The sequence below is a fragment of the Oncorhynchus masou genome, chromosome 24 (genome assembly GCF_036934945.1).
Source record: "Oncorhynchus masou masou isolate Uvic2021 chromosome 24, UVic_Omas_1.1, whole genome shotgun sequence".
NCBI lineage: Eukaryota > Metazoa > Chordata > Actinopteri > Salmoniformes > Salmonidae > Oncorhynchus > Oncorhynchus masou.
The window spans coordinates 89,298,200-89,320,636 of NC_088235.1; the positions used below are offsets into that span (position 1 = coordinate 89,298,200).

The 22,437-nt window shown below is 42.3% G+C and overlaps 1 protein-coding gene across 4 annotated transcripts in view; it reads left to right on the forward strand.

Moving 5' to 3' along the window:
• The first annotated feature begins 1,298 nt into the window (after positions 1–1,298).
• The window catches only part of LOC135512963 (vesicle-associated membrane protein 4-like), a 29,419-nt gene continuing 8,280 nt past the window's right edge, over positions 1,299–22,437 (forward strand). For 2 of the 4 annotated variants that reach the window (XM_064935518.1, XM_064935520.1), the window contains exons 1-5: positions 1,299–1,476; positions 5,505–5,609; positions 13,771–13,817; positions 13,915–13,965; positions 20,981–21,081. In XM_064935518.1, the coding sequence (XP_064791590.1) occupies positions 5,544–5,609; positions 13,771–13,817; positions 13,915–13,965; positions 20,981–21,081 (265 nt within the window). In that variant the 5' untranslated portion in view covers positions 1,299–1,476; positions 5,505–5,543. Of the gene's footprint in view, positions 1,583–5,504; positions 5,610–13,770; positions 13,818–13,914; positions 13,966–20,980; positions 21,082–22,437 lie in introns of all 4 variants that reach the window. The other 2 variants (XM_064935519.1, XM_064935521.1) reach the window with 2 other exon arrangements.

The window sequence follows — 22,437 nt, forward strand, 5'->3', positions numbered from 1 at the left end:
ATGTTAGTGATGGCTGTTTAACAGTCTGATGGCCTTGAGATGGAAGCTGTTTTTCAGTCTCTCAGACTAAATAATGCTGTAAAGATAGAGGTTGGTGAAGTGAAATTAGCTTGGTTCATTCGAAAGGATAGATTGTTAATATTGTGTGCTAGCCAGGCTCAGCAAGAGAATATCCTGAAAAAGATGAATAGCCATGAGAGCACAGTGCAGCATTGGGTGGATGCCAGGCACAGAGAGAGGCTCAGTCATGATGTACCATATTTTATACATTTATTTTATTTAACTAGGCAAGTCAATTAAGAATACATTCTTATTTACCCCAGACGACACTGGGCCAATTGTGCAGCGCCCTATGGGACTCCCAATCACAGCCAAATTTGATTCAGCCTGGAATCAAACCAGGGTGTCTGTAATGACACCTCAAGCACTGAGATGCAGTGCCTTTGACCACTGCGCCATTCGGGAGCCCATATACAGAGGCTGTAGAACAGATTGGTGTAGTGTTTCAAGGTGATATACATAAAGTTTAACGTGTTTAGGGAGGTTTTCTTTTTTTGGGGGGGGGGTTGGGACCTGGGTGTTAGGGACCTATTTGGGACCCATTCCCTAGAAGTTCGGGATCTATTTGGTTTTGAATTTTATTTTCATGGTAGTACAGAATTAAAACATTTGCATATTTCGTTAGGGAACGCCTACTCCGAAGTGCACATGTGCAATAACTCAATTAGCCTTTGCACTCCTTCTAAACAACGCATTTAAAAAATAAAATAAAATACTTTGGAAAAGTGTAAAGTCTGTGTAAAGTGTCCACTCTGTTCGTAACAGGTTATAGTTTTGGGTACAGAAAACTGTATTGAGAGTAAATGTTCCATCGATGGCAAATGAACCAAATCTCGGCCAAAATCCATATCGTTTCATAGTCTCCCACTGCCGGTCAATGGGCTTTGATAGTGAGTGGAAATGACAAGCGGATGCGTCACCTTTATACATCCTGTAAAATATATGTCTAATTGTTCTATCTGTGGCTCTATTCCCTCTAGTAACTGTCGAAATTGGATTTAAGCCAATTAAATACTCTACTAACAAAAAAGCTGTTAGAATAATAAGTGTATGTATGTCCCTTAAGGTCCTTGTGTAATGTGATATTGTACCCCCTAGCCCTATTGTCCTTTGAATATTATTTGTATATACTTGTGTTCCCACATGTACTTGTTGTTAATTAAATATATATATATATATATATTTTTAAAATAGTCGCAATTGCTCTGCCCCAGTTTCCTGGTCTGTGGTCAGCTGATCAGAGAGAGCAGGGAGGATTGGGAAAAGCATCTCTGTAGCAACCATCCTCTGTTGGATATTTTTGTTGTTGTAACATTTCTTTTAGAACCCGAAATAGAACATTGTGAGCCTGTATTTATTAACGAAGATAAACTAAGTTTGTTTGGTCGTCTGTATGCAAGATTGCGAATCTAGCAGGTAACGTTAGCATTAGTTTGCTAGCTAATGTTTTTTTCTACAGTGTGACTATGAAAGTCGTTACCAGCGGTCTGTGTCAGTGTCTGGAAAATAATCTTAGCGAACGGTAGGCATAATAACCAAACAGTTTTGATTCGATTGATAGCTTCATACAATTAGGTTGTATTTGTTGAATTCAAGTATTAATGATATTGCTAGCCAGCTAACTAACGTTACGCTGTTCCCAGCTGGTTGTCATCCTAGTTAGGTAACTAGCTACAGTTACCATTCACAGAAGACATGTCTGTCCGGCTTTCTCGATATTTCGGGTTTTGCAAACTTGGTATCGGGACTGCAATATGACATGGCTCACTCTATTCTTGATGACGAATTGCTGAGGATAGCTAACGTTAGCTAGTTGGCTGGTGTTGCACAATCAGTGTTGTTGATGATAAGGATTACATTGAACCAGTATCTGTGCTTAAGAGGTTCTCTAACGCAAAGATACTGGTTCAGGATTACATGGTTATGTCAGAGGAGTTGTGTCAGTGTGGAAACTAGATTGTATTTAGTTCTAGCTAGATAATGTAATCCATTCAATACTGTGAGCATCAAATGGTAAACTGCAGTTTAGCTGTGCTACAGGGCCAGGTCCTGCTTCATGTCTTAGTGCCAGTCTCTTCCTCCTGTCCATAGACTAGGCTGTGAACTGTGCTTTCAGCCAAATATAATATCAGTTCCACTTCCCTCAACAACAACAAAACACTTTGATCATGGCTGCCTAAACCAGTTTTTTTAGGCTCTCTGTCATTCCCCTTGTAGCTGATGAGCTTCTGCCATTTCGCCTAGATACTTGGCCTAGGCTATACCCTTTTCAGCCGATTCCTGTTTTTTCTAAGCTTGATTTTACATGCACAATCTGTTTCACTGTCCATAGGGCAATTCCATGCCAGCGTGAGCAGATTATTTATTTTTTTAGATCTCCGCTTGTTCTGTCAATTCTCACATATAAACTTCATTAGGAGGAAGGATGTTTGAACTGCGTTTTACATTTCTATCACAAACCATTTTTAATAAAATTTTGATGAGTGGCCATTTTAGATCTATACATGCCTCCTCCTGTAAAACCCTATAATCTGTGACACGTACATGATACGGACAACATCTTGGCGTCATTATACTCTATATTCGAGAGTACACTATAAGTAGTCTGTCGAGATATTGAATATTTCATGTTAATTTATTCAACATAAAAAATCTCAAAACTATTAGATTAGATTTAGTTAATTTTAAGACTTATTGTTTGGAACAATATACTCTAAGGGTAAATAATATGTCCATAGTGGGCTCTCTGCTAATTCTGAAGGTATGATTAACGTAATTGGCACCACCAACACAGTGAATGGGAAATGGAAAAATGGATTCACCCTTTGCTGAAATGGATTCACCCTTTGCTGATGACCTTGCTGAATGTGCAATCCTAAAGGAGGGCTGTGATTGATTAATAACCTTATAATGTCGATTTCTATGTTCTAAAATGGGTCGTATCAATAAAAGTACCAGAAGGCTCTGGAAATTTGACGGTTGAAGAGTTTTGTTACAAAAAATGTCAAAATAGGCATAATCAGAAAGGGTGGTTTTGAGATTCATATGTTATTTATTTTTTGTATTTCAGAATCTATACTAACTCCATATCTGAGTGAACACTATAGAGCTCTCTAACTCAACCCTGGACCTCGAAGCCAGCCAGTTCCGCTGCCTTTTTTTCATTCTTCCCCTCTATTCAGGGACTGATTTAGACCTGGGACACCAGCTGTGTGCAATTAATTACAGGAAACCAGCACGCTCTGGACACTGTAGGGTTTGAGTTGAGTACTTCTGCAATAGAGTTTAATGACACCAGAATGTTGTCTGTATCGTGTACAGTTCACAGTGTATCATGTACAGGTCATAGGGTCTTACAGGAGGCATGTATAGGTCTAAAAAGGGCCTACATTTTTTAATTTCATCATGATTTTCCAAAAAATTGTTTGTGATACAAATGTTAAAAGCATGTTAGACATCCTTCCTCCCAATTAAGTTCTGATAAGAGAATTGCTGGAACAATCTGAGTAACCACAAATATTTTCCCTGGTGTGGAATCGCCCCAATACAATCGAGTGTGAAACTTAACAAACACCCCCCTCTACATCTCGCTCCTCTCATCCCACTCTTCTTCATTGATTTTTGGATGAACAAAACATCTTACCTGAAGTAGATGTTACAGATTGTGCCTTTTTAAAGTGCTTCTTTCAAAGCTACCTACTTGCATATCTGCAACCCAGATTTGCTAGCTTGGCTTTTCTTCCCTCTTCTTTCCTTTTCTGTGCATCTCTCTCTTTTCTGTAGTTGCCTGAGATTGAGCTCTGACCCCTGCCACTCTCCTCTATTTACCGGAACATTTCCGCTCCTGGCCATGGAACGTCCCTTTACCAACTGCCCTGCCAGAAGGAAATGCTGAGATAAGCAACATTTTCAGTCTGAGCTGGATTCAATGGTACATAAGGGGCAGGAGAGATGGGCTCGGGGTAGAAGCTGTGAGGAGAGATGGGGTGTGTTTAGACAAATTTGTCTAAAATTATACCCTGAATTTATTGTTAAATTCATTAAATCTTTATTCCCCTATGGGCAATTCATGTGCAGCATAAAATAATGAAACAAGCGATGGGTTAGGGGTGGGGAAGTATTTCCTTGACTTCTGTGAGGCGGAGCCTTGCCTAGCTCTCTCTTCTCACAGAAAAGCATTTGGTTTCAGTGAAACCATTTGATGTCGGCTGTATAACTCACAGGTGGTACAGGAGGCCTTTATGCCCCACCTAAAACCACTGAACAGCAGGGGTTGTGTTGTATGTTACTGGGGCTGAGTTTGATGCACAGCCAATCAACTGGTTGAGAAAGAGGGATGGTTGAGGCTAAATGGAGGAACAGCATGTTTTCTACTCCGGGCCTCCAAGACAGGAATGAGGGAATAGAGATGGAGCAGTGAGCGGACACAGGAGCCCTCCCCTGAGTGAGCTGGGTTCCACAGCATAGCCAGCCAGCAGAGTTAAATCAAACTCTGCTCCCCATTAAAACTGCTCCCATGTTCCACCCCTCAAAAGGGAACAGGCAGGAGAGGAGAAACATTGAATAACAACCAGGCCGCTCTGCTGAGATGGAACATTTAGTCCAACGCCACCACCCACGCATAAGTAGGCCTAACTCTCACAATTACATCCTGGCAAGCCTGACATAATCCCTACAGTCTTAGGGGTTAGGGGAAATGGTTTAAAAACCATGCTTGTTTAAAAACTCTATCCTAAATGAGTTCTACATGTTTTGAAGATTTAGGTGAAGTGTTTAGTTCCTCTCTGCTCTCACACTCTTCACGGTGAGGCCAAGGCTGCAGTTATCATTATCAGCCTGCAGCACTCACACACACCTCCCAACATGAGCGCGAGGGTCCCGTCTTCTCTGCTCTGTTTGCTAAGTGACATATAGGCTGATACTGTTAGTAGGCTAGTTGTTTCTGTTTGGTCAGTCCAGTCACAGAACACTTCACACCCCCAGGACCTAAACCCTTAGAGAGCAATACCTGAGTCTGCAGTGGCTTGGAGAAACTTAGAGAGGAACCAGGACCAGTCATAACTTTGAACCAACGTTTTTTTTAAAGTGTGTAAAGGAGTCAAGCATTCAGACCAGTTTTGTCATACTATATATTTTATGTGATAACCAAGCTGGTATTGAGGCCCACCTGAGTGTGTGCTTTGCTTGTTAGGTAATTGTCTGCAATTGGTATAATGACTGTAGCAGCAGTGGTCATCCGGAGGGCTTGTTGCAGGCTTTCATTTCCAGCCCATCACTTACAAGCCTGATTCTACTAATAAAGACTTATCCTTGATTAGTTTAAACGATGTTAGTGCTGGGCTGGAGAAAAAACTTGCACCCCAGTAGGACCAGGGTTTCTGCTGAACTATCATTAATATGTGTGTGAGGTTTGTAACAGGTGTGTTCCTCCTCCTGTCCTACAGAGGGAGCCAGAGCGGGAGGAGCAACCTGAAGACGCCATCATGCCTCCCAAATTCAAACGACACCTAAATGATGAAGAGGTCACGGGATCCATATGCAGCGAGAGGGTGAGATACGGGTGGAGGGAGGGATGGAGCAAGGTTCAAGTGTTTTTATTAGTTACATTTACAAAAACATTTCCCAAGTGCTAACGTATTTAAGACGGGGTGGAGAGAGCGGTTGAGAGCGGGACATTGCAGGGAGACAGAGAGGGAAAGGCATCCACGTCCGGCAAGGGGAAATGATCCTAGATATAGGAGACGCAGATGGGTCATGAAAGGAGGGGAACATTGGAAACACAAGGGACAGAGGGGTTAAAGAGAGCAAGAGATGGAGGGATGACATTCCAGAGCCCTTTAGCCAAACGTATGTTCTCCATCATAGTTCCTCTATCCCTTTGCTTCTCTGAGGTTCAGAGAAGACTCCCTCCTCTGTCTCAGGATTGTGCTGTTGTGTTCAGCTGAATTCAAAGAGAAACAGACTTGCTTCTTACATACAGATCTGGCATCTTAATTTGATCACCCTTTTGTTGCAGCAAGTTTTCCTCCTCCACAGGAAAAAGCAAATGGTCGCAAATGGGCTTTGTGTTTAACATAAATGCAACAGAAACCCAAATAAACCCTTTCTCTTCATGCAGGGACAGTTAAGTCATTAGTTCAGATTCAAGTTATAGAATTTGCATTAAAAGGGAGGCTATCTGTTTCCTGCAGGAACAGAATGGCCCAGTCAGATTTTGGTGCTACAGGAATCATTTGGGTCACATTAAGATGCCACATCTGTAACACACACACACCCCTCTCCATTCTCCTCCCTCCATCCCCCTTCTCTGATATTAGCTCTCAGTCCTCTCCTGGCTCCTGGGATCAGACATCCAGGAGTTGGACAGAGCTGAGCAGTGACATGCAGTCAGATGGCTGGGATGGAACATGGGTAGAGGAGAGGAAGAAGGGGGGTTTGGACCACTCATCAGATAAAGGCTTGTCCTTATGATCATATGGATCACATTTAGTTTGTACAACGCGATTCAAACCAGAGCATACCGGACCTATTTTCTCTCTATAACCACGGATTCCTACCGCAAGCTCTAAACCTTCTCACCCTGATCATCGCAGCTAGCTAGCTGCAATCCGAGTGAGTACTCCTGGCTAACGTCTCTGTCCCGTAGCAAGCACCAATTAGCCTGGAGCTAACCCATGCTAGGCCCATCTCCATACTAGCTGAAGAGGTCCATCAGCCACTCCTGGGCTACAGTACCTGTTTTGCCTGCACCCCTTTTACTGCCAATACAGGGTACGGAACCCCGCCAATTCTTCACGACTGGACTACCCACGTAATCTGTTCGAGGGGATTACTCAACTGGCTCCTACGTCGCGACGTCCCCTGAATGCCCATCTGCTAGCCGCGGCCCGCTAGCTGTCTAGAGCATATCATACTGTTAGCTCATAGGTCCATCGGCAAATTTCTCGTGCCACTATTCCTATTTTGCCAATCGGCCTGGGCCCCTTTTACTACACAAAGCTCTGGATATCCATCACGACTGGACTACCGACGTAATCTGCCCAAGGTTTTTTTTTCAACAGGCCCCTCCGTCACGACATCCCCTGAATGCCCATCTGTCTAGAGCATATTTGACTGTTAGCTGAATAGATCCATTTAACAATTGGACTAGACCCCTCTGCTACACTGACCTCTACAAATCCATCACGACTGGTCTATCGACGGAAACGTACAAGGAGGCTAAAACAGACTTTCCTCCGTCGCTACGTCCCTTTACTCTAAGGCCCGCTGCTAGCTTGCTAGCCCCGGCCTGTTAGCTCTCTGAATCGCCGTGTCCCCAGCCAGCCCAACCATTCACTGGACCTTTATGATCACTCTGCTACGCATGCTTCTCCCTAATGTCAATATGCCTTGTCCATTACTGTTCTGGTTAGTGATTATTGTTTTATTTCACTGTAGAGCATCTAACTCTTCTCAGTATTCCTTAACCCTTCTCAGTATTCCTTAACCAACCGTTTAGTTCCATCTCCCACATATGCGATAACATCACCTGGTTTAATTGTTTCTAGAGACAATATCTCTCATCATCACTCAATGCCTAGGTTTACCTCCAATGTACTCACGTCCTACCATACCTTTGTCTGAACATTATGCCTTGAATCTATTCTATCACGCCCAGAAACCTGCTCCTTTTACTCTCTGTTCCGAAGGTACGAGACAACCAGTTCTGATAGCCTTTCGCCGTACCCTTATCCTACTCCTCTGGTGATGTAGAGGGTAATCCAGGACCTGCAGTGCCTAGCTCCACTCCCATTCAAGAGGCACTCTCATTTGTTGACTTCTGTAACCGTAAAAGCCTTGATTTCATGCTTTAACACACTCTGCCAATCCGGATGTCTTAGCCGTGTCTGAATCCTGGCTTAGGAAGGTCTGCTGTCAAACGACCACCCCTCATCACTGTCAAACGCTCCCAAAAACACTTCAGCGAGCAGGCCTTTCTAATCGACCTGGCCGGGGTATCCTGGAATGATATTGACCACATCCCGTCAGTAGAGGATGCTTGGTTATTCTTTAAAATTGCCTTTCTCACCATCTTTAAAAAAGCATGCTCCATTCAAAAAATGTAGAACCAGGAACAGTAAAGCTGCCGCGATCATCCCCCTCTTCAAAGGGGGAGACACTCTAGACCCAAACTGCTACAGACCTATATCTATCCTACTCCGACTTTCTAAGGTCTTCGAAAGCCAAGTTAACAAACAGATTACCAACCGTTTCGAATCCTACCTTACCTTCTCCGCTATGCAATCTGGTTTCAGAGCTGGTCATGGGTGCACCTCAGCCACGCTCAAGGTCCTAAATGATATCATAACCGCCATCGATAAGAGACATTACTGGGAAGCCGCATTCATCGACCTGGCCAAGGCTTTCGACTCTGTCAATCACCACATTCTTATCGACAGACTAAACAGCCTTGGTTTCTCAAATGACTGCCTCGCATGGTTCACCAACTACTTTCCTGATAGAGTTCAGTGTGTCATATCAGGCCGACTCTCTTCTCTGTATACATCAATTATGTCGCTCTTGCTGCTGATGATTCTCTGATCTACCTCTACGCAGAGGACACCATTCTGAATACTTCTGGCCCTTTGGACGCTGTTAACTAACCTCCAGACGAGCTTCAATGCCGTACAACTCTCCTTCTGTGGCCTCCAACTGCTCTTAAATGCAAGTAAAACTAAATGCATGCTCTTCAACCAATCGCTGCCCGCGCCTGCTTGCCAGTCCAGCATCACTACTCTGGACAGTTCTGACTTAGAATATGTGGACATCTACAAATACCTAGATGTCTGGTTAGACTGTAAACTCTCCTTCCAGACTCACATTAAGCAACACCAATCCAAAATTAAGTCTAGAATCTGCTTCCTATTTCGCAACAAAGCATCCTTCACTCATGCTGCCAAGACATAGAAGACATACAAGACCACTGATAATCTCCCTCGATCTGGGGCTCCACACAAGATCTCACCCCGTGGGGTCAAAATGATCACAACGGTGAGCAAAAATCCCAGAACCACACGGGGGGACCTAGTGAATGACCTGCAGAGAGCTGGGACCAAAGTAACAAAGCCTACCATCAGTAACACACTACGCCGCAAGGGACTCAAATCCTGCAGTGCCAGACGTGTCCCCCTGCTGAAGCCAGTACATGTCCAGGCCCGTCTGAAGTTTGCTAGAGAGCATTTGGATGATCCAGAAGAAGATTGTGAGAATGTCATATGGTCAGATGAAACCAAAATATAACTTTTTGGTAAAAACTCAACTCGTTGTGTTTGGAGGACAAAGAATGCTGAGTTGCATCCAAAGAACACCATACCTACTGTGAAGCATGGGGGTGGAAACATCATGCTTTGTGGCTGTTTTTCTGCAAAGAGACCAGGACGACTGATCCGTGTAAAGGAAAGAATGAATGGGGCCATGTATCGTGAGATTTTGAGTGAAAACCTCCTTCCATCAGCAAGGGCATTGAAGATGAACCGTGGCTGGGTCTTTCAGGATGACAATGATCCCAAACACACCGCCCGGGCAACGAAGGAGTGGCTTCGTAAGAAGCATTTCAAGGTCCTGGAGTGGCCTAGCCAGTCTCCAGATCTCAACCCCATAGAAAATCTTTGGAGGGAGTTGAAAGTCCATGTTGCCCAGCAACAGCCCCAAAACATCACTGCTATAGAGGAGATCTGCATGGAGGAATGGGCCAAAATACTAGCAACAGTGTGTGAAAACCTTGTGAAGACTTACAGAAAACGTTTGACCTCTGTCATTGCCAACAAAGGGTATGTAACAAAGTATTGAGATAAACTTTTGTTATTGACCAAATACTTATTTTCCACCATAATTTGCAAATAAATTCATTAAAAATCCTACAATGTGATTATCTGGATTTTTTTTTCTAATTTTGTCTGTCATAGTTGAAGTGTACCTATGATGAAAATTACAGGCCTCTCTCATCTTTTTAAGTGGGAGAACTTGCACAATTGGTAGCCGACTAAATACTTTTTTGCCCCACTGTAACTAATATCATCCTGTATCTTCAATGGGGGTGTTACGGATACCAGTATCCTGTGTTCTTTTCTCTCCTTCTCCCCTCCAGGTGAAAATCATCACTCCCCAATCAGTCACCAATCCAATCATCAATCAGAAGACACACCTCCTCCTGTTTCCTACCCTATCACAGTTCCTTTCCCTTGGTTTAAAAACCCTGTCAGTTGTTTGCTCTAGAGCTCAATCTCTCTGTAAATGCCATGTCTCTGTGTTTCACGCTCTCTTTGTGTATTAACCTCTCTTTTGTTTGAGCACCTCCATAGCATTTTGTCCTCCCCTGTGAGTATTGTTTTTGGTTATGGTGTTTGTTTGTTTGCTGGTGGGAAAAGGGGAAACCAAGACAAGTCGCCCATGGGCATACACTACCCGTAGGTAGACTTTGTTAAATACACTAGTTAGAACTGGGCGGACCACCCACTGTATTTTTGGTTAGTTAGTTAGTTAGCTAGCTGTTGTTAAAGTAGGCTAGTCTAGCTTAGGGGTGTTTTTGAATACTTATTGTTTCTTTCCTTGGGTCCAGCTCAGCCCCTTTTCCTGCTCCCCCCTCCCCCATTACCGTGTGTTTTACAATAAACCCTGAGTTTGACGGTAGATTTCAGTTGTCCTGGTTATTTCGTTCACACTTTTACTTTGTCACTATTATAATTTGACTGTCATGAGTTCTGTTATACTCACAGACATCGTTCAAACAGTTTTAGAACTTGAGTGTTTTCTATCCAAATGTAGTAATTATATGCATATTCTAGCTTTTACGGCTGAGTAGCAGGCAGCTTAATTTGGGCACGTTTTTCATCAAAGCTACCCAATATTGCCCCCTACCCCAAAGAAGTTAAGCACCAGCTGTCAGAGCAGCTCACAGATCACTGCACCTGTACATAGCCCATCTGTAATATAGCCCATCCAACTACCTTATCCCCATACTGTATTTATTTATCTTGCTCCTTTGCACCCCAGTATCTCTGCTTGCACATTCATCTTCTGCACATCAATCACTCCAATGTTTAATTTGTATATTGTAATTACTTCGACACCATGGCCTTTTTATTGCCTAATCTCCCTAATCTTACATCATTTGCACACACTGTATATAGACTTTTTCTATTGCGTTATTGTCTATGTTTGTTTGTTCCATGTGTAACTGTGTTTGTATGTGTCAAACTGCTTTGCTTTATTCTTGGCCAGGTCGCAGTTGTAAATGAGAACTTGTTCTCAACTAGCCTACCTGGATAAATAAAGGTGAAATAAAATAAATTCCTCTTGTTATCTGAGATATATTTATATACAGCCAGATATACACCACATATACAAAATGATGTCGACACCCCTTCAAATTAGTGGATTCGGCTATTTCAGCCATACCTGTTGCTGACAGGTGTATTAATAAATCGAGCACACAGTCATGCAATCTCCATAGAATCATTGGCAGTAAAATGGCCTTACTAAACAGCTCTGACTTTCAATGTGGCTCTGAAATTTCAACAAGTTAGTTCGTCAAATATCTACCCTGCGAGAGCTGCCCCTGTAAGCGCTGTGTTTGAAGTGGAAACGTCTAGGCGCAACAACGGCTCAGCCGCGAAGTGGTAGGCCACACAAGCTCACAGAATGGGACTGCCAAGTGCTGAATCACACAGCACGTAAAAATTGTCTGTTCTCGGTTACGACACTCACTAGCGAGTTCCACACTACTCCTGGAAGCAACATCAGTACAAGAACTGTTCGTCGGGAGCTTCATTAAATGGGTTTCCATGGCCGAGTAGCCGCACACAAGCCTAAGGTCACCATGCGGTTGGAGTGGTGTAAAGCTCGCCGCCTGTGGACACGTGTTCTCTGGCATGATGAATTACGCTTCACCATTTGGCAGTCCGACAGACGAATCTGGGTTTGGTGGATGCCATGAGAACGCTACATGCCCCAATGCATAGTGCCTTCTGTAAAGTTTGGTGGAGGAGGAAAGAGGAGGATCTAAACACTTTACCTAAATCTTTAACACTACAACATTAAAATGACATTCTACACACTTTTATGCTTCCAATTTTGTGGCAACAGTTTCCTGTTTCAGCATGACATTGCCCCCATGCGGAAAGCGAGGTCCATACAGAAATGGTTTGTCAATATTGTTGTGGAAGAACTTGACTAGCCTGTACAGAGTCCTGACCTCAACCCCATCTAACACTTTTGAGATAAATTGGAATGCCGACTGCAACCCAGGCCTAATCGCCCAACATCAGTGCCCGACTTCATTAATGCTCTTGTGGCTGAATGGACGCAAGTCCCAGCAGAAATGTTCCAACGTCTAGTGGAAAGGCTGTTATAGCTGCAAAGGGGGGACTACCTCCATATTCATGCCCATTATTTTGGAATGAAATGTTCGACGAGTAGATGTCCACATACTTTTAGTCATATAGTGTATATGTGTGGGCTCCTGAGTAGCTCAGCGGTCTAAGGCACTGCATCTCAGTGCTAGAGTTGTCACTACGGACCTTGGTTCGATTCCAGGCTGAATCGCAACTGGCCGTGATTGAAGTCCCATAGGGCGGCGCACAATTGGCCCAGCATCGTCCGGGTTTGGCCGGGGTAGGCCGTTATTGTAAATAAGAATTTGTTCTTAACTAGGTAACTTAATAAAAATATGACTGAGGCTAGATATAGAATTTATGGAGCTCTCTCTGGCATGTTTTTGGGGATTCCTCTCCACTGTTGTTGCCAGACTCTGATAGATCTGCTGTATGTTATGGTTGTTATGGCCAGAGCCATGGCTGTAGGCCATATCCTAACTGTCCCTGGTAGAATAAGATTGAACAAGGATCTGATATCCCTGATAAGGATGTGGTTTACCCCAGCCTGTCTGAGTTACCTGGTAATGGCTAGTAAAGTCCACACGACAAGAGAAGAATAATAAGCAGAGACGTTCTGTTTATTCTGTAGCCAACTTGCCACCTGAGAAAGATGTACAAAACCATCCCAGTCGGTTTTATAGCATTCCTCCACTGTGATCAGTTTTATACACAGTCTATTATAGGGTTTTAACTGAGCTGTTTTAACCCACATTTATATAGGGTCTTATATAACACAATTGAAGAGTCTGTCTTGTTGGAGGTAGGTATATGATGGTTGGTAAACTGACCTCATCAGCCAGTCTCTGGAAGCCTAATCACCAGGGTAGCCTAGTGGTTAGAGTGTTGGACTAGTAACTGGAAGGTTGCAAGTTCAAACCCTTGAGCTGACAAGTCTGTCGTTCTGCCCCTGAACAGGCCGTTAACCCACTGTTCCTAGGCCGTCATTGAAAATAAGAATTTGTTCTTAACTGACTTTCCTAGTTAAATAAAGGGGGAAATAAAAAAATACTACTCAGCTCCTCTTAATAGACTCCATGCTCTAATACACTGTGAAAGGCAAAACAAACAACATTCTCCTTCAAGTAATGTTTATATCAACAAGACACACAGGAGACCAGCACAACAGAGCAGAAATATGTATTTTTTTATTAGCTGTTTCTGCAAAACAGAAAATAGATTAGATGTTGCATGGTTTCTCAATGATCATGTAATTGATTTGATTTTCCTCCATGTCATTGTATTCCGTATCAGTGGTGGTGTGTCTGACCCCTGACATCTAACCTTTGCCCCATCACAGAGGAACCTGCTGGAGGAAGACTCTGATGAAGAGGAGGACTTTTTCCTGTGAGTAAAACATTAGTGTGTTTGACTGAATTGACCGCCTATTTCTTATACAGTGCTGTGTATGTGGAGGTACAGATTCTTTGTATGTTTCTTTCAGGAGGGGACCAACTGGTCCCAGATTTGGAGCTGGAAGTGACAAAATCAGACAGTAAGTGTGTATGCACATGACGTGTGTGTGTTTGGGATGGGGGGCACGAGTCTACACTCTTATATTTGAAATTATGAACGAAAGATGTCATTCTTTTTTTTGTTAATATTCTCTGCTTTTCTGAACCATCAACATATCTGACCAAAAAAATTGTATGAGTTCTTTGATTCATTATTTTATTGAAGAACTACATATGCTTCTCTGGAACTGCTGAACACAGTTGATTTAGATGGTTCTGAATATATTGCCTCTTAGTAGTACTGCCTCTTATTGCAACCCTCGCTGTTACCAAGTTAGAGGTAATCTTTTGGGCAACAGCTGTTCTAGCGATTGGTCTGATGTCACCGCCAATGCCCACAGCACATCTGTTCTAGAATCCCCACCCCGCTGCTCTTCCGGTCCGGTCTGTCTCCGGTCTGTCTCCGGTCTGTCTGTTCAGTAAAAAACACAAAAGAGTGGTGATTTCCAGACAGACCCTTGGTGCATCACACCACGTATTGCTTGACATAGTCGGTGCCCTTGAGCCGGTGCTTGGTGGAGTCAAAGACCTCCTCATCTGGAGCTCTTGGAGGACAGCTTGACACAGACCAGGCGGCTGGGATGAAAGCACCGACCGCAGTGCTCCCATGTCTTCAGCTTGGAGCTGGCCGCACATATCCCAAATTGATGTTTCGTCTCCACCTGAATGAAGTAATTATCCTAATTTGTTTATTAATTTGACAAATGTCAAATACATTGAGTTTCCTCAGTCATTATGAATACAACACTACACACATTTAAAATGGTCAAGAATAAAACATAATTATTTCCATTGTGGTCCTCCTCGATATCAGATGGGCAAGCGAATGCACAGCTCAGGCACTCTAAAGGCACTTTACACACAATTAAATTGAATAAATGCATCCAAAATACAGTATGTTTTTCAAATAGGCCTACATGTGATCACAACAATAAATTAGAAAAATAAAGCCATTAAGGAAAATGGTACTTGCTTCATTCAGCTCTTGGAAAGTATTTTTGTGGCAGTGGGTAGGATTGCCTGAACACGTGAACATTAGTTTGGTGTCTGTCTCCAGCTTGAACGGTTCAAGAGTTATTACTGTGGGAGGTTCTTTTATGCAAATTTATGAATGTTTATTTAGTTATAGTTGATAAACGTTTTAAAGAATTTGAAGTTGGGATAGCCTGAACATGTGAAAGTTAGTTTGGTTTCTCTAACTTGAACAGTTCAATATTTTACTGTTGGTGAGTTGTTTTATGTAAATTTCGAAAGTTATAGTTGATAAACATTTTAAAGAATTTGATGTTCGGATAGCCTGCACATTTTAAAGTTTGTTTGGTGTCTCGAGCTTGAACAGATCAAGAGTTACTGTTGGTGAGTTATTATTTTATGTTAATTTATGCAAATGTATATATTTGATAAAGATCCAAAATAATTTGAAGTTAGGATAGCCTGAATGTTTTAAAGTTGGTCTTGTTTTTTAATTGGCAAAGGAGCAGGACCATTTTGAATAGCTACCTCTGTATTTCTATGGTTCTCATTCAAACTCATGTTTATTTATTTTAAATGGTTGTAGTTCAAAAGGTGTAAATACTATTTTGACAGGCAATCTAAGTAGGGTCAGTCTGAACATGTCAGCGCTGGTTTGGAGTTGATAGCTTAAATGGTGAAAGAGGAGATGGGTCTAGAATTTTAGATTTCTTTACCATTCTAGTCTATGGCCCTTTTTTTGCCATTGAAATGCATTGGAATCAATAACAATGAGCTGTTAGCTGATATTAGCTAGTTACTTTTCAACACCAACAAACAGTTGTAACTTTTTATTGGTAGCAGATAGGGCTGTGGCGGTCATTCATGAAATTTGTCAGACGGTCTCACACGTTTAGCATCTTCAGGCCTCCACACGTACAAGCTGCTGCTGCGTGCCTTTGGAACATCTGCATTTTAACAAGTCTAATAAATTAGTTTTAATATAAACCACAACAATAAATCCATTATTTTAGGTAGGTAATGAAACATTGTGATATGAAAAAATTATATTTCAGATTAATTGAATATGAGTTGGCCTGTTACTGTATGTTATCTGGCTATGTGCCATGACATAGGCTGTAGGCTTGTTCATTTAGCAGACAAGATATGCTTAAGTCCTGTGTCATTACTTTATATGATTTGATAGTAAGAAGAATATAATTGAACTTAGCTGAATAAAATCGAAAGGCCCCATTCTACAGCGCGTGCGCATATGAAGGCCATGTTGAGCGTAAAAGTGATAATTTGAAACTGGTCCTATAGGCTACGCTAGATTTAGAGTTATTTAGCAACTTTAGTTGTTAATGATACAAACCTTTATATGTTTTGATTTCTAAGACATTCTACGTGCTGCATGATTCAACTATAGGCTATTGATGATTTGAGAAAGTCGCAAAAAAAGCTTAGGCTCTGTTCCTTGCATCAGGCTGCACACAATGTTCTCTCATCAAGTGACCATATCACCATCAGACTATTCTTAATATTGTCTTCACTAGTATGTTAAATTAGTTTAGATATAGAATGGCCCATTATCAAATGGGCAGGGGAAAAATACATGTCAACTGCTATTGCAGTCGAATAGCGAATGGACGCTGCTTTCCCATCTGTTTGTTATTTATTTTACCTTTATTTAACTAGGCAAGTCAGTTAAGAACAAATTCTTATTTTCAATGACGGCCTAGGAACAGTGGGTTAACTGCCTGTTCAGGGGCAGAACGACAGATTTGTACCTTGTCAGCTTGGGGGTTTGAACTTTGCAACCTTCCGTTTACTAGTCCAATGCTCTAACCACTAGGCTACCCTGCCGCCGTTAGTGTAGGATACTCCGGGTGTTTCACTCCATGCAGAAAGCATTGTTTGAGGAGCATGCAACCTCTCACTGCACGACAGGTGATATTCCGACAAAACTCTGAATGGCATGGGCTCCCCAACCTTGTTCCTGCAGCTGGCAATTGCTTAATTTGGGAAACCAAGTGAAATCTGTTGGGAACGTCGAAAGTAACATGTTTTCACAAGGAAACATATTTAATTTAACTGTTGACAGCTACTCTCTCTGCTTGCTTGAGAAAGGAATGGAGGAGAAAGGGGAGGAGATGAAAAAGCACAGTGGCGATATATTCTGCAGCTAAAGGTCACCCTATTAATGATTTAATTCTTTAAAAGTCCTATTACTAGGCCATTCAGAATCAAATGCACTATTGTAGGCTAACTCTGTAAGCCACCCTGCATAATCAATGAACCAGCAGCATCACCTAGGCCTATACGTTCTCTCTCTCTCGAGACTCATGAATAGAAACTTTAAAGTCTAGCGTAAGGTAACCAGTTTATCTAGTATTCATAATAATACAGTCCACAATCAAAGGTGATTACTAGAATTTGAATAATTATGGAGTATAGGCTAGACCAATTAAACATATTAAATCCGTTTTTTTTTAAATATATAAATGTTTCTGCGCTGCATAATATGCATAGGCTATGTGTTGTATAAGGAACTGCACAATCATCATTGTAATATTTTTTCAGTCTTGGGCACATATATAGGTCTATGTGTATGTATAAGCTCTAATATGTGTATGGGTGTCTTGAATTAACTATTACCTTTTGAAAGTGCTGTCTATTTCGTTGTTAGGCTTTGAGTTGGATACTACCAACACATGTCCTGAGTGCATAAAAGGAGATTACGGTGAATGGTCACGTGGTATTTTACTGTGGTCATGACTGCCGGCGTGGCGGTAATACGGTCACTGCAACAGCCCTCGTATCAGATAATTCTGTTCTAATTCCGGATTTGAATAGCAGAGAATTAGATCAAGATGTCACACACTTAATGTTTTGTCTAAAGTGCTATGAAGTGGTGAAAAATGTCAGTTTGTAAAGAGAATTTTGTTTATGCGGCTACTAAAACAGCTGTATCGTTAGATTGGTAGAATATATTTTTTAACTGATTTCAGATTTGAAAAGCAGAGAAATATAGGAATATCTCATATGCTCTAATTTGTGGATAAAGTAGCTGATTTGTGTCATGTTGCATTCACAGTGACTGGAATGTTGGAAGTCATGTTGTCACAATGGAGGCTTTAGAATGTTGAAGAAACCCCATAGAAATGGATGAAGTTTAATAAAAGTTTTAAAAGTATAGATAGTATCAGAAAGCTGTATATATACACACTATTCCAGACTAGTCTGCAAGTTTTAAAGTTTCTATCTTAAACGGTGTAAGAGGCATAGCACTGTAAAGAATAGTATAACTAGTTCTGAAAGTGGTACAATATTTAAAGTGGAACTGACAGCATTTTAACTACTTTGTAGATATGAAACAACCAGACATATCAGTAGAAAATATAAAATGTCTAGTTTATGCTTCAAAACCAACATTATAAGAGGTTTTAAAAATAGGTTATATTTTCCTCAAACTTCCATGACGCACACTAAGGCATTGTTGGCAGACTGTATGGATGCAGTTCAATGCATGATTCATATAATTCACCAATACATCCCCTGGTAGTCCAAAAAATATTACTATCAGGTTGTAAATCACAGCTGGTCTGACACATTGTTTGCTGCCTCAATGACTCAATATTTTAAACAAAAATGGGAGGCTATAACGAAGGCTGGGTATGTCAATACAATCAAACTAGCAAGCGCAATGATCACAAGTCGGTCATAATGTGTTCAATAGGCTACGTGCCAAACACAAGGCCCGCGGTCCGAATAGGATAAACAAGCGAGTATAAATGAGTCATCTACTAGTTACAGCCTGATGTGCTCGCATGGGTGAATTCAACTTCAGCTGCACTGCTTACATGTCAGATTTACAGCGGAGGGAAAGTGTACAGACACATGCCACAGTCCTCGCTTGGCTACTAAAATGGAGCAGTCTGGCTTTGGTTGTTAAAGCTGCCTGTTCAGCCACGTTGCGGACACCGACTTCATGCTTTTGGACAAGCTTAACACCATCTACGCCCGCTTTGAGGATAACACAGTGCCACCAACACGGCCCTCGACCAAGGACTGTGGGCGCTCCTTCTCCATGGCCGACGTGAGTAAGACAGTTTAACTTGTTAACCCTCGCAAGGCTGCCGGCCCAGACGGCCGCGTCCTCAGAACATGCGGAGAACAGCTGGCTGGAGTGTTTACGGACATATTCAATCTCTCACTAATCCAGTCTGCTGTCCCCACTTGCTTCAAGATGTCCACCATTGTTCCTGTACCCAAGAAAGCAAAGGTAACTGACCTAAATGACTATCACCCCGTAGCACTCACTTCTGTCATCATGAAGTGCTTTGAGAGACTACATTTACATTTACATTTAAGTCATAGTCAAGGATCGTATCACGTCTACCGTACCTGACACCCTAGACCCACTTTAATTTGCCTACCGCCCCAATAGATCCACAGGCGATACAATCGCTATCGCATTGCACACTGCCCTATCCCACCTGGACAAGCAGAATACCTATGTAAGAATGCTGTTCATTTACTATAGCTCAGCATTCAACACCATAGTACCCTCCAAGATCATCATTAAGCTCGGGGTCCTGGGTCTGAACCCCGCCCTGTGCAACTGGGTCCTGGGCTTCCTGACGGTCCACTCCCAGGTGGTAAAGGTAGGAAACGACACCTTCGCAATGCTGATCCTCAACACAGGGGCCCCACAAGGGGTGTGCTCAGCCCCCTCCTGTACTCCCTGTTCATCCATGACTGCTTGGCCACGCACACCTCTAACTTAATCATCAAGTTTGCAGACAACAGTAGTAGGCCTTTTTACCAACAATGACGAGACAGCCTACAGGGAGGAGGTGAGGGCCCTGGGAGAGTGGTGCCAGGAAGATAACCTCTCACTCAACGTCAACAAAACAAAGGAGCTGATCGTGGACTTCAGGAAACAGCAGAGGGAGCACGCCCCTATGCACATCGGTGGGACCGTAGTGGAGGAGGTGGAAAGATTCAAGTTCCTCGGCGTACACATCACTGACAATCTGAAATTGTCCACCCACACAGTGTTGTGAAGGTGCAACAGCACCTCATCAACCTCAGGAAGCTGAAGAAATTTGGCTTGGCCCATAAAACCCTCACAAACTTTTACAGATGCACAGTTGAGAGCATCCTGTTGGGCTGTATCACCATCTGGTACGGAAACTGCACCGCTCACAACCGCAAGGCTCTCCAGATGGTGGTGTTGTCTGCACAATGCATCCCCAGGGACAAACTAATTGCCCTCCAGGACACCTACAGCACCCGATTTCACAGGAAGGCCAAAAAGATCATCAAGGACAACAACCACCCGAGCCACTGCCTGTTCACCCCACTATCATCCAGAAGGCGTGGTCAGTACAGGTGCATTAAAGCTGGGACCGAGAGACTGAAAAACAGCTTCTATGTCAAGGCCATCAGACTGTTAAACAGCCATCACTAGCGGGCTTCCACCAGATTACGCAACCCTGCACCTTAGAGGCTGCTGCCCTATATACTTAGACTTGGAATCACTGGCCACTTTAATAATGGAACATTAGTCACTTTAAATAATGTTTACATACTGATTTACTCATCTCATGTATATACTATATTCTCTTCTGTATTTTAGTCAATGCCACTCCGACATTGCTCAATTAAATCCATAATTTTTATTTTAGATTTGTGTCTATTGTTGTGAATTGTTAGATACTACTGCACTGTTGGAGCTAGGAACACAAGCATTTTGCTACACCCGCAATAACATCTGCCAAATATGTATATGTGACCAGTAAGATTTGATTTTGATTTGATACAGTTAAAATAACAATGTTTGATACCATTCCAGCAGTTATGAGCCATCCTCCCCCCAGCAGCTTCCACTGGTGTGCATTTATTTGAACGTCCCTGTGTGTGTGTGGTTTTGTGAATGTGTCAGTAAGAACACCTGTACCAGCTAACTCCTCCACCTTCAACACTGTTCACAACATGTTATTTCTGTGTGTTGACATTCAAGTTTGTTTCTCTCCCCAGAGTGCAGTCGCAGGTTGATGAGGTCATCGATGTGATACAGGAGAACATCTCCAAGGTGATCGACAGGGGAGAGCGACTTGAGGACCTGCAGGACAAGTCAGGTGAGACTCAAATCCTATTCAGATCAAGTTAATATCTTTAAAATGATATGTACAGAATCTGAGACTAACATAAAACCACGGTAGACTCCCGTCTTACATATACAGTTCAGATAGGAAGGGAAAGAGACTGTATATGTGATCCTATGAGTGTACCCTGCCAGAAGTTTGTACAAGCAAGAGAACATTCCTGTTGGAGATGACCTGGAATTCTGACAGGTCCATTAGTCATCCTCTACAGGAGCTAATTTCCCACTGAGAATTCCACTCAGTCACTCCGGAATGGGAATGTGGGGGGGAGATATGACAAGGCTAGCTCTCACTCTTGACTGCTCTTCTTTGGTTATCATGGATCAGAGCTAGAGGTCGACCGATTAATTGGCATGGTCAATTTAATTAGGGATGATTTCAAGTTTTCATAACAATCGGTAATCAGCCTTTTTGGTTGCCGATTACATTGCAATCCACGAGGAGACTGCGTGGCAGGCTGACCACCTGTTACGCGAGTGCAGCATCAAATGGACCTTGTGGCTGCAAGGAGCCAAGGTAAGTTGCTAGCTAGCATTAAACTTATCTTATAATAAACAATCAATCTTCACATAATCACTAATTACCTCCACATGGTTGATGATATTACTAGGTTAACTAGCTTGTCCTGTATTGCATATAATCAGAGCGGTGCCTGTTAATTTATCATCGAATCACAGCCTACTTCAACTTCGCTAAAAAGAGTGATGAATTAACAAAAGCGCATTTGCGAAAAAGCACAATCGTTGTACAAATGTACCGAACCATAAACATCAATGCCTTCCTTAAAATCAATACACAGAAGTATATATATTTTTTTAAACCTGCATATTTAGTTAAAGGAAATGCATGTTAGCAGGCAATATTAACTAGGGAAATTGTGTCACTTCTCTTGCGTTCAGTGCAAGCAGAGTCAGGGTATATGCAGAAGTTTTCTCCGCCTGGCTCGTTGTGAACTGTGTGAAGACCATTTCTTTCTAACAAAGACCGTAATTAATTTGCCAGAATTTTACATAATTACATAACATCATAACATTGAAGGTTGTGCAATGTAACAGCAATATTTAGACTTAGGGTTGCTAGCCGTTTGATAAAATACGGAACGGTTCCGTATTTCACTGAAAGAATAAACATTTTGTTCTCGAAATTAAATGATTTCACCATTATTAATGACCAAAGGCTCATATTTCTGTGTGTTTATTATAATTAAGTCTATGATTTGATATTTGATAGAGCAGTCTAACTGAGCGGTGGTAGGCAGCAGCAGGCTCGTAAGCATTCATTCAAACAGTACTTTACTGTGTTTGCCAGCAGCTCTTAGCAATGCTTAAA